This window comes from Hemicordylus capensis, chromosome 3, assembly GCF_027244095.1.
Source record: "Hemicordylus capensis ecotype Gifberg chromosome 3, rHemCap1.1.pri, whole genome shotgun sequence".
Taxonomy (NCBI): Eukaryota; Metazoa; Chordata; class Lepidosauria; order Squamata; family Cordylidae; genus Hemicordylus; species Hemicordylus capensis.
Window position 1 is genome coordinate 358,233,216 of NC_069659.1, and position 12,069 is coordinate 358,245,284.

Here is a 12,069-nt window from a genome sequence, read left to right on the forward strand (position 1 = left end):
CGAATTCTAGATGCGGTTTCCTCAACTTACGAATTTTGATAATGTGGTCATTGCCCCATGGTGAGCAATGCTCCGCAGGAGTTTGCAGAGTTTGCATTTTGCATGCCTTTAAAGTGCACTTGATAAAGAGTTTTGCACATAAAACTGGGTGTCTGGGTCTTTTTCCTAGGCTCTGGAACGAATTAATCCGTTTCCAATGCATTCCTATGGGAAACCGTTTTTCGACTTACAAACTTTTCGACCTACAAATGTGCATTCGGAACGGATTAACTTCGTAAGTCGAGGGACCACTGTATACACCTTTGCCATGTCCCCCTTTACCCACTTTCTTTTTGAACAAAAAATGCCCAAACATTGCAGTCTTCCTTCATAGTCACTCTAGCCCCCTTATCATTTTGGTGGCCCACTTCTGCAGCTTTTCTCGCTCTTAAGATGCAGTGATCAGAAACATACACCGTATTCCAAGTGCAGCCGCACCATAGATTTGAATAAGGGCATTATTGGTAGTTGTATTTTCAATCCCTTTCCTAATGATCCCTAGAATTCTTCCTTACAGCTGCAGCACACTGGGCCAACATTTCCAATGAGTTGTCCATCATGACCCCAAGATCCTTTCCCTGGTTGGCCATGCCAGCTCAGACCTCATCCGCTCAGTATATGCAAAGCTGGGGTTTTTTTGCCCCCATGTTCATCACATCACAGAGCCAGCGTGGTGTGGTGGTTAGAGTGCCAGACTAGGACCGGGGAGGCCCAAGTTCAAATCCCCATTCAGCCATGGTATTTGCTGGGTGACTGTGGGCCAGTCACTTCTCTCAGTCTCAGCCTAACCTACTTCACATGTAGTATGCTCTGGGTTCCTTGGAGGAAGAGCAGGATATAAAAATGAAAACAAACAAACAAAAACATTCCACTTACAATGAACAGCATCTGCCATTTTAAAGCCCATTCACTTAGGTAGGAGAGATCCCTTTGGATCTCTTTGCAAAAAATAAAAATAAAAATGTTTTTACTACCCTGAATAATTTGGGTGCTTACCCCTAACTCCAGATCATTTATGAACAAGTTAAAAAGCACTGGTCCCAATAAAGATCCTTGGGGGACCACAATTTGCACATCTCTCCACTAAGGAAATTGTGCATTTATTCCTACTGTTTGCTTAGGAGCCTGGGGAGCTGCCTTACACTAGTCAGATCACTGGTCCATCTAGCTCAGTATTGTCTAAACTGATTGGCAGCGGCTCTCCAGGGTTTCAGGCAGGGATCTCTCCCAATCCTACCTGGAGATGCTGCCAGGGATTGAACCTGGGACCTCGGCTCTTGTGTAAACCTAGCTGTTGTGGGATAAGGAGACAGGTTCATTTGTGTATTGGTAACTGAAGGAAAGGAAACAGGGGAATACAAGGACAATTTTCACAAGGGAGAGATGTAAGAGGTGGGATCCCGCACGAATCTGTATTAGGACCTGTGCTTGATTTATTCATAAGTGATCTAGAAACTGGGATAAGCAGTGAGGTGTACAAATGTGCAGATCACACTAATCTATTTAGGGTAGTGAAATCCAAAACAGATTATGTGGAGCTCCAAAAGGCTCTCTCCAAACTGGGTGAGTGGGCAACAAAATGGCAAATGAGGTTCAATGTAAGAAAGTGTAAAGTGATGTACATTGGGCCAAAAAAGCAAAAGCAAAACCCAACATCACCTGTACACTTATGTGGTCTGAGCAGTTGATGATGGACCAGAAGAGGGATCTTGGGGTGGGCGGCTGCCTGGGGGGCCCCACGACTCGAGGCCCCCCCCCCAGAGGCAAGTCACATGACTCCCCAACACCTGCAGAGCTTCGGTGCCGTGGAAAAGCCAACCCCAAGTTTGGAGCAAAGGCTGCATGCATGCAGCAAAGTCCTTGTCTGCAGAAGCAACTCTGAGCCGGGAGCGCTCTTCCCCATGGGAGGGTGGAGGGAGTGGGAGTTTTCTAGAGAAGCTGGCATAATGGGGAAGTGAGTGTGAGTGCACTATATATTGTGAAGTATGTGTGTATCAGCGAGGTGCCCATTTTAAAATTTTGTCTCTGGGCCCACTCCAGCCTTGTTACGCACCTGGTGCACAGCATGAGAAACGCCATGCTAGGGATCCTTAGGAAGGGGATTGAAAATAAAAATGCTAATATTATAATGCCCTTATACAAATCTAAGGTGTGGCCACATTTGGTGTACTGCATGCAGTTCTGGTCACCATATCTCAAAAAGGACATTACTGCAAATGGAGAAGGTGCAGAAGAGGGCAACCAAGATGAACAGGGGCCCAGAGCACCTTCCTTATGAGGCAAGGCTACAACATCTGAGGCTTTTTTCATTTAGGCGGGGAAACAGCTAAGGGAAGCGAGTAGAGAGCTATAAAACAATGCATGGAGTAGAGAGAGTGGATAGAAAGAAATTCTTCTCACTGTTTCACAATGCTAGAACCAAGGGTCTGTTGCACTTTAGGAACCTAGGAAGCTGCCTTATACCGAGTCGGACCCTTGGTCCATCTAGCTCAGTATTGTCTACCCAGACTGGCAGTGGCTTCTCCAAAGTTGCTGGTGATGTGTTTAGAAAACCAAAGCAACTCCATTTTACTTAGTCTCTCTCAGCCCTATCTTGGAGATGCCAGGAAGGGAACCTGGAAGCTTCTTCATACAAGCAGGCAGATGCTCTTCCCAGAGTGGACCCATCCCTTAAGGGGAATATCTTTCAGTGCTCACATAAAGAGGCTATTCTCACGATGGGGGAAAACTGTGGGGCCCAGTCCAGTTTCCCCCATCGTGAGAACCACCGGGCTTGCGGGCGAGCCCGGTGGTTCTCTAGCGGCTAGACTGCCAAAGAAGCCCTCCTCTTAAATGGGGTTAGTAGAGCGAGTGCTCCACTAACCCCATTTCCCCCGATAGTGAGTCGCCACAACACGGCTCCACGCTGTGGCGACTTGTGAGGAGACGCCCTCTGAGAGGTTAAAACAAGCCTTCCAGTCTCGGGGGTCCCCCCAGGATGCCACGTACACCCACACGGGGCATCCTGGGACTTCCAGGGGCCGGGCGTCCCCTGATCCCTGCAGCCCCTACTGGCTCAGGTAGTCTTGTGGGTGGCCAATCCGGCTGCCCAGCAACGAGCGACTGCTTGTCTGCAGGGAGAGTGGACTGAGCCTGCTCTCCCCGCAGAGCCCGGTCAGGCTCTCTGCACTGCTTGTGTAGAGAGCCTCATAGTCTCCCGTTCAAATGCAAATCAGAATGGACCCAACTTAGCAAAGGGGACAATTCATGCTTGCTACCACAAGACCAGCTCTCCTTCCATGGGTCATCCCATGAAATTGATGGCCAGAAAAATTAGGGCCAACAAAAGGAAATACTTTTTCACACAGCACGTAATTATGGAATTCTCTGCCACAGGATCTGGTGGTGGCCACCAGTTGGGAGGCCTTAAAAGGGGCTGAGTCCTATTTACAGAGGACAGGTCTATCAATGGCTACTAATTTGGTGGCTATAGACCTCCTCCAGCCTCAGAGGCACGATGCCTCTCAATACCAGTTGCAGGGGAGCAACAGCAGGAGAGGGGGAATGCCCTCCCCTCTTGCCTGTGGGCCTCTCAGAGGCATCTGGGGACCACTGTAGGCAACAGGATGCTGGGCTAGGTGGGCTCCCTTGGGCCTGATCCAGCAGGGCTGTTCTTATATTCTTTGTAGAATTTCTGTATGAATCTAAAGCTTGGTCCCAACAATTTTAACAACCCTCCCCCCCCCCAAAAAAGAATAGCCAAGATACAGGTACAGTTCATCCCCCACCAACCATGGTTTCCCCAATCGTGGTTTTGAGTATCCGCGACGGGGAAATTGTGATTGGTCTTGCCAACCACAACCTGAATGTCCGCAGTTTGGTGAGATTTTTTTAGTGATTTGGGTTTTTCCCCGCAATTGGGGGGGAGGAGGGTTTCACAGGTTCAATCCACTTATTCCTCTTGCTGACCCTGCCACCTCCTCACCATTTAAAGTGACTGAGTGGTTTTGCGGGGGTTCAAAATTGGGGAGTTCAAAATTTTCCAGAGGTTCTATTTGCTCTATTTATTTTTGGTGATTTTAAGGGATTCTGAGTGATCTTTGGCCATTTTTTATTTTTATTTTTGGTATTTGTATTTTTTCCCCTAACCCTGGTTCCCATAGATTTCAAGTGCTCACCAACTGCAAATCTGCCAATGGCAAATGCAACCCTTTCGGTTGGCAAGGGATAACTGTACACAATTTCGCTTGCTCTGGGTTTTCTGTTCTTTGACCAGCATAAAGCAACTTCTCTGAGCACAGGCCAGGTTTTTGGTCTCGACCTCTTACCTTTTTGCTTGGCAAGGAGTGATGCCCCAGAGATCCAGCCCATCTTCCGTCAGGGTGCCAGTCTAGGCCAAAAAACCAGCATGATTATTTATCTATCTGTCTACTCTTTCGTTTTATTAATTACATGTCTATACTGCCCTTCGTCCTAAGTACCCCAAGGAGGTTAACAACAAGATAAAAACAGTAATAAAATAAAAACAATCTGAAAATAAAAGAAACACAGCTACATCCTAAAAAGAGCGCAGGGGGGCTCCCACTGGTCCCCCACCATGCCCTGCCTGGAAGGCAGACCGAAAGGCTGCCCTCTGCGCCCCCAGAAGACCACCTGCGATTCTAGCTCCAAGGAGGAACTCTTTCCCCGCACCTTGTCAAAGCACACCAGGTTGATTTGCCCACAGATGTTGATCCTCTGGGGGCTGATGCAGAAGATCTTCTTATTCTTCAGTCTCCTCTGGGCATAAATGATGCCCGTGGTCAAGGCAGCTGGGATAGCGGGGGGGACGGCGATCGTCAGGAGGAGGAGAGCCATGGCCACAGTGTCCTTTGCAGGTTGCTGAGGAAGGGCACAAGGACACACAGGAGGAGAGAACGTGAACAGGACCCACAGGCCAAAGTAGGCACAACTTCAACATCGTTGGGTATTTTTTGTAGATGGCGCCATGAAGGGTCCTAATTCAACATCATCCCTTAGAGTGGGACCCATTGCCCCCATCACAGCCCCTGTCTGGACTGGGGCCCCAGCAGCTGCTATTTGTACAGAAAGAAGCTGCCACTGAGTGCAAGAGAATATTGCCATAACCAGGTGTGTGTGTGTGTGTGTGTGTGTGTGTGTGTGTGTGTGTGTGTGTGTGTGAGTGGGTTGGCGGGGGGTGGGAGGTAGAGAGAGCCCGCCACTAGGGCAGGGCAGGGCAGAGCAGGGCTGCTGAGAGAAAAGTACAAAAACTGTGCTGGAAGAGGTTAAAAGAACACCTTGGTCTGTAACAGGAACAGAAAAGAGGTGGAAACCCACAGGGAAAGTGGAGGAGATTTCCTTGCCACCACTGGGTCTGTGGAAAACTGCCCAGTAGAGGATTTGCATGTGGTCTGCAGTCTTTGATGTCTTAGATAGCAGAACCCCAGGGAGATACCTCAGTGTCCTGCAAAGCCAGACCTCGGCATGCCACAGGCAGACAACCTGGAGGAGTCAGCAGGTGCACACGCCACAAGGCAAAACCCAGCCAATGGAACTGGGGCAAACGTCCCTCCTGCCCCCTATTATGGTACTAAGCCCACCCAAGCCTGAAGCTGAGTGAAAGGATCATCCGCTGAGTGATCTTAAGGAAACCCGATGAAGGCAGGAGTCCACACCACCAAGCGTACCTCTTCTGGAATTGGAAGTGACTGGAAGCCCCCCGAATCCCTTCTCCGTGTCAGGGCTCACATCCCCTGGAAGGACCCCGCAAGTGTCTCTCTGGCTGAAAAGAGGGGGCCTCCTTCTTACACAGGGGAGGGCTGGGCCCCTCCCACTCCTCCGCAACACTGTTCTGTTCTGCACACTCACCTTGAGTTTCACGTACACGCATATTGTGTAGACCAGCCCCAGGACACCAATCAAGGCCAGACACACAATGAACTTGAAAGCATCTCTGTAGATTTTGAAGTTCAGAGGCTTGGGGTAAAGGATGGCCCTCACCAGGTCTCCCTTGGCTGTATTGAAACCTGCAAGGAGACATTCAATGGGCATCTCAAGGGGGGGCGAAGAGAAGAGGGGAGGCTGATGTCTGCCTGAGTTTCCTTTCCTAGGGATGCTTTCTGAAGGAGGGGCTCCACTGGGGGGTTTCCAGATAGCAAGGCTTACCATGCAAAACATGGCGCAAACTGGGCGCTTTCCAGACTAGACCCTACAACGGGGTCAGGACAAATCTCGGAAGGGTGCTTCCACACTTCCTATGTCGTGACACCGCAGTCCCTACATGGACAGCAGGGTGCCGTTCACATTGCCAAGGCCTTGTTGCGAATTTAATCACTGCAACAGAGAGCAAGGACGTTGTATATCCAGCGTTAAATGGTTGCTGTTTTTCCAGGTTGTTAGTTGCTGCGAGATAAGATGGCTCCCCCTGCTGTTTACATCCCAAATGCGACTTGCCTGAAAGGAGGCATTTTGCTGCTGATGAGCAGCTAGCCTGGAAAGCGCCCTGCAATGTTTTGTATGCTGAATTCAAACCACAGTTGAATTCCATTGTAAGCTACAATGGGGAAATGCAGTTGTTTTTTCTGTGATGCCTATGCAACGTTATAGGTCTACAAGGTGGCAACAAAATCCGAAAGAAGGCAGCGGAAGTGCTTACAGTGCAGGGATAGTGCAGGCAGTGCGGAAGCACACTTAAGGGATATGTTGTGACACTGTGGTAGTGTGCAGTCTGGAAAGCACCGTGGACTCTCTCTCGTTCCCAGCTTATGATGTGCCATGCCAGGGCAGAACAAAAAGTCTACAAACTCCTAAGCTCAAGCAGGAACTGACCCAGGACAGAACTGATAAAGACAGTTCAAATTCTGAATTGTCGGCATCACATTTTAATGTCTCTGGGCCATCAGGTATCTGGTCCAGTCCATGATGACTGTAACCCTTCAGGACCCAGTTACACTTATCCCTCTGTCTTCTTGCAGCAGTGAGTTTCCACTGTCATGGATGAACACAATCTGGCCTTCCGGCTTGACACAAGAGGAGCCATTTTTGTGCCAGAGCTGCTTGGAAGCGGAAAAGAATAACCTCTGTGCCTATGAACTGTTTATCAGTTTCTCTGTAGAGTGAAAGGGTGTTAGAGTGAAGGTTTTTCCATGATTAGCTATAGGACTCCAGAGCACCCATAGAAGGCATCATGAACTGACCAAGCAGTTGGCCCTGCCTTATTGCTGGGCTGTTGCAGCCCTATGGCTGACAAAATGGACTTCTAAAGATACTTTTAAAAGAAGAATGTTTAAAGAAGTTTTTAGAGAACTTCTTAAAACATAGCCTGCCTGCCCTCTGGCCTTGAGTAGCAGAGCACCATCACCTGCTGATCCTGTGCTGGCTGCAGCCACGGTCTGAATGCCTCAACAAGCTTCAGCTGTGTGGGGGCTGTTCCAGCTGCCAGGCTCCAGAAGCCTACGTGAGAGGTGGGGTCTGGGGGCTCTTTGGCTTAAATAGGGACCAGGGCTAGCCAGAGGCAGTGAGTAGAAGGCTAGCTGGGAGGCTGAGGTCTGCACCTTTAACAGCAGAAGTTCTCCTGCCTGGGAAGTTTGCAGAGCTGGCCTTCCCTCTGGAGGTGGGACTGAGGGCTGGGACCAACATTGTTTTGGATCATTGGAAAGAAGAGTCCTGCTTACTTCATTGCTGTTTAGTTTTTAGTTAGGCTTGATACAGGTATGTGTCATGGGTTGAACAGAGATGGGCAAGTAGGGGATGACCATAGGGCAGCTATACTGGTGGTGGTGGGTAATTGATGAAGATATGGCATTGGTAGGCCAGTGGGTCATTATAGGGGAAGGGAATTTAGAAATTTAATTGCTATTGCCCCTTCCTGCAGCACTTCCATCTCTTTGACCCTGGAGAGCAATGGCAACCACCCACAGGACCTCACCTTATTACTCTGTAATGCCAGGATGGTTCACAATAAATCTGAGTTAATGCATGACTTGATCATGGATGAAGGAGCTGACTTGGTATGTATCACAGAGACTTGGTTGGGAGAGGCTAGTAGTCCAGTTTGGTCCCAGGTTACTCCATGGTGGAGCAGGTGAGAGCTGGTTGAAGTACTGAGGGGGTGGGGGTGGGACCTGAGAGATGGTTTAGATCTGCCTCTTCTGGATGGGGTTAAACTCTCCCTGAAATATCAGGTATGTAGCTTGGGAGTGCTCCTGGACCCCAAGTTCTCCCTGGCTTATCAGGTTGAGGTGGTGGCCAGGAGTGCTTTTTATCAGCTTCAGCTGATATGCCAGATGAAGTCCATTTCTAGAGATGAATGACTTTAAAACAGTGGTACATATGCTGGTAATCTCCAGACTTGACTACTGTAATGCACTCTATGTGGGGCTGCCTTTGTATGTAGTCTGGAAACTACAACTGGTACAGAATACAGCAGCCAGACTGGTCTCTGGGAGAACACCAAGGGACCATATAACACCAGTTTTGAAAGAACTGCACTGGCTGCCTATATGTTTGTGGGTGAAATACAAAGTGCTGGTTATCACCTATAAAAGCCCTTAATGGCTTGGGACCAGGATTTTTAAGAGAGTACCTCCTTTGTCATGAACACTCCCACCTTTTATGATCTTCTGGAGAGGTCTAGTTGTGGTTGTGACATGGGACTGAGCTTTCTCTGTGCCTGCCTGCCCCAGGGCTTTGGAATATGTTCCCTGCTGAAATAAGAGCATCTCCTTCTCTGTTTGTTTTCAGGAAGATCCTTGGGACTTTCCTATTCTTGGAAGCTTTTAGTTAGAATTTTAACAATTTGTTTTATATTGCTTTTATAATGTTTTATGTATTTTAACCTGTGATTTTAATGTTGGGATTTGTGCACCACCTAGAGATTTACATTTCAGGCAGTAGATAGATAGAAATGCCTCCTTCACCATGAGCCCCATCACCTGTTAAAATCATCTGGAGAGGTTGCTGCCTCTGGACTTTGGAATGCGCTGCCTATTGAAACAAGAGCCTCCCCATCTCTGGCAACTTTAAAAAGGCACTGAACGGAGCATTGGTTTCACTAACCGTGAAGGCTCCTTCTTGATGCTGGAGCCGAGGACATCTCTCACTGGGTTATCGTGTCCACGTGCTCCCAGGCAGGACTAATCAAAATTAGTTACTAGGCTTAAGAGCCCCAGACGGATAACCCTGCCTAGTTCTTTTAGGCCAAATATGCAAATAGCATGGAAGTAAGTAGTATACAACCAGCGTTAAAACACAAGCAGTGTTCACACACACACACAACAAAGAAGATAGAGGAACCCCAGAAACCTCTGGAACTATTAGCTGTGCTCTTGTAATATGCTCAAGTTTCCTGTGGAGTAGGCCAGGACACCGCCTGGGAGGGCCGAGATGTCCTCGGCTCCAGCATCAAGACAGAGCCTTCACAGTAAGTGAAACCAATGCTCCGTTCTCTGATGCCTGGAGCTGAGGACATCTCTCATTGGGACATACCAAAGCCCTGGCCAAAACTCTCTGGGAGGGAGTGTCCGTGCCTACTCCGGGGGAAGAACCTGTTGAAGCACTCTGTGTCCAAATGCAGCTTGAGAAGGCGCATATAGATCAATTTTATAGTGCTTCATAAATGTTGACGGAGCCTTCCAAGTCGCAGCCCTGCATATTTAATGCACTGGCGCGTTGGTTGAGAAGGCCGCAGATGTGGACGCTGCTCTAGTAGAGTGAGCCAGAATGTGTTCTAGTGCTGGAAGGTGTAGAGACTCATAGGCTAGTGAAATACAAGCCTGGATCCATCTAGCAATAATCTGCGAAGACATTTGGCTTCCCATGGAAGCTGGTAAAAAACTAACAAATAGACTCTCCGTCTTCCTGAAGCTCTCCGTGCGTCTCCGGTATCTCTTCAAACATCTGCATACATCTAGTTTATGCCATTTTCGTTCTGTTGGATGAGTTGGCTTAGGACAGAACGATGGAAGTATGACATCTTGTGAGTGGTGGAATGCTGAGGACACCTTCGGCCTGATGAACGGGCTAGGAATGAGACGCACGGAGTCAGCAGAGAAAATGCATAAATTTTTATGAGCCTACAGAGCATGCAATTCAGAGGTTCTTCTTGCAGATGTAACAGCTATTAAGAATGCTGTCTTGTACGATAAAAGCCTTAAGGGAATGGTTCCTATCGGCTTGAACGGATGATTCTGAAGTGCCTTAAGAACAGTGTGGAGACTCCAAGATGGAAAATGGTGAATCACCATAGGTGACAGCAGGGTGGCCCCCCCTCAGGAATCTTTTAAAATGAGGGTGGTTAACAACCTTGGATTTGGATAGACCTGCTATCACACCTGCTAGGGAAGCAGCTTGTCTTTTTAAGGTAGTAGCCTTGAGTCCTTTGTCTAAGCCATCTTGTAAAAATGCCAGGAGATCTTTAATGGACGCTGTCCCCTGAGGTATGGAATGCCTTGCTGACCATCGAAGAAATGCTCTCCATGTATACTGATATATACGCTTGGTGGACTCCCTTGTGGAAGATAACATGGTGGTTAGAACACTTCTCGAATAGCCGAACTTACTTAAAATTCCCCGCTCAGTCTCCAGGCGGCTAGTTGAAACCAGCCTGGATCGTGATGTTCTATGGGACCTTGAAGTAGAAGGTCTGTTCACACCGGGAGGAAGCACGGTTCCTGTGTGGCCAAGTGATGTAACTCCACAAACCATGGTCTCCTGGGCCAGTAAGGAGCTACTAGGATGACCTGAGCCTTGAGCAAGCGCACTCTGCGAAGAAAGCGGGCCAAGAGCGGAGTTGGTGGGAAGGCATACAGCAGTTCCCAAGGCCATCTCGCTGCTAGGGCATCTGCCCCTTCTGCTTGTGGGCAGGGGAAGCGGGTGAAGAACCTGGTGAGCTGTGCGTTCAGTGCTGAGGCAAACAGGTCGACTCTCGGGGTGCCGAAGCATCGCGTGATCATCCGAAAGTCTCTCCTGTTGAGTGCCCACTACCCGGGTAGGAGCTGCTCTCGACTCAGCCAGTCCGCTATCGAGTTGAGATCCCCTTGTACATGGTGGGCTATGAGTGAGGCCAGGTGAACCTCTGCCCAATCCAGTATCAGTTATGCTTCCGCCTGAAGAGATCGAAACCTGGTTCCCCCCCGTCTGTTTATGTGGGCCTTCGCCGTCGTGTTGTATGTTCTTATCAACACGTGGGAACCGGTGATCAGGTCCTGGAATGCCAACAAGGCAAGACGGATGGCCCTCAGCTCCAACCAATTGATGCTGTGTACATTCTCGGCTTGTGACCACCGGCCTTGGGCTGTTCTGTGGTGACAATGTGCCCATCAGCCGGTCTTGCTGGCATCAGTCGTGATCAGAATCCGGGCCAGGTCGAGGAACTCCTTGCCTCTTTGAGTGTTGGAATCCAGGAGCCACCACCACAGGGACGTTAGTATGTCCTGGGGAACGAGGATGGTTACATTGACTTTCTTCGAAATGGGTTCCCTGAATGTTAGAAGGAACCATTGTAGCGGTCGCAGATGAAATCTGGCCCACGGTACTGCATCCAGCGTGGCCACCATTAGGCCGAGGAGACGTGCCAACAACAGGAGCTTGGCTTGACAAGCATTCAGCACCTCCCATATCTCTTCCCTGAGGGTCTTGATCCAGTCTTCTGGTAGGAAGAGACAGTCCCTTCGTGTGTCTATTAGGACGCCCAGATGCTGCATCCTGGTGGAAGGTTGCAGGCGACTTTTTTCCTACGTTTACTAGGAATCCGTGTTGTTCTAATGTGCGAAGTGTTAGATGAAGGTCTCTTGTGGCAGACAGTTCCGAGGGAAACCTTAAAAGCAGGTCGTCGAGATAATAAAAAACACGAACTCCCTGTAGTCTTAGATGTGTGGTCACAGGTGCCAGCACCTTGGTGAAAATTCTTGGGGCTGAGGAGAGACCAAACGGCAGTGCTTTGTATTGATAATGTACTCTGCTGTATTTGAAGCACAGGAGATGACGACTTTCCAGATATATGGGAATGTGTAAATAAGCTTCCTTTAGATCTATGGAAGCTAAGAGGTCCAG

The 12,069-nt window shown here is 49.0% G+C and overlaps 1 protein-coding gene across 9 annotated transcripts in view; it reads right to left on the reverse strand.

The window, feature by feature from the left end:
* The window catches only part of ATP13A5 (ATPase 13A5), a 94,767-nt gene that overhangs the window by 35,785 nt on the left and 46,913 nt on the right, over positions 1-12,069 (reverse strand). For all 9 annotated transcript variants that reach the window (XR_008319264.1, XM_053308478.1, XM_053308480.1 and 6 more), the window contains 3 exons: positions 5,887-6,044; positions 4,711-4,899; positions 4,347-4,408 (listed from right to left, as the gene is read on the reverse strand). Coding sequence is in view for 8 of the 9 variants with exons in the window: in XM_053308478.1 (XP_053164453.1) it covers positions 4,347-4,408; positions 4,711-4,899; positions 5,887-6,044 (409 nt within the window). In the remaining variant the exon portion in view is untranslated. The remainder of the gene's footprint in view (positions 1-4,346; positions 4,409-4,710; positions 4,900-5,886; positions 6,045-12,069) is intronic.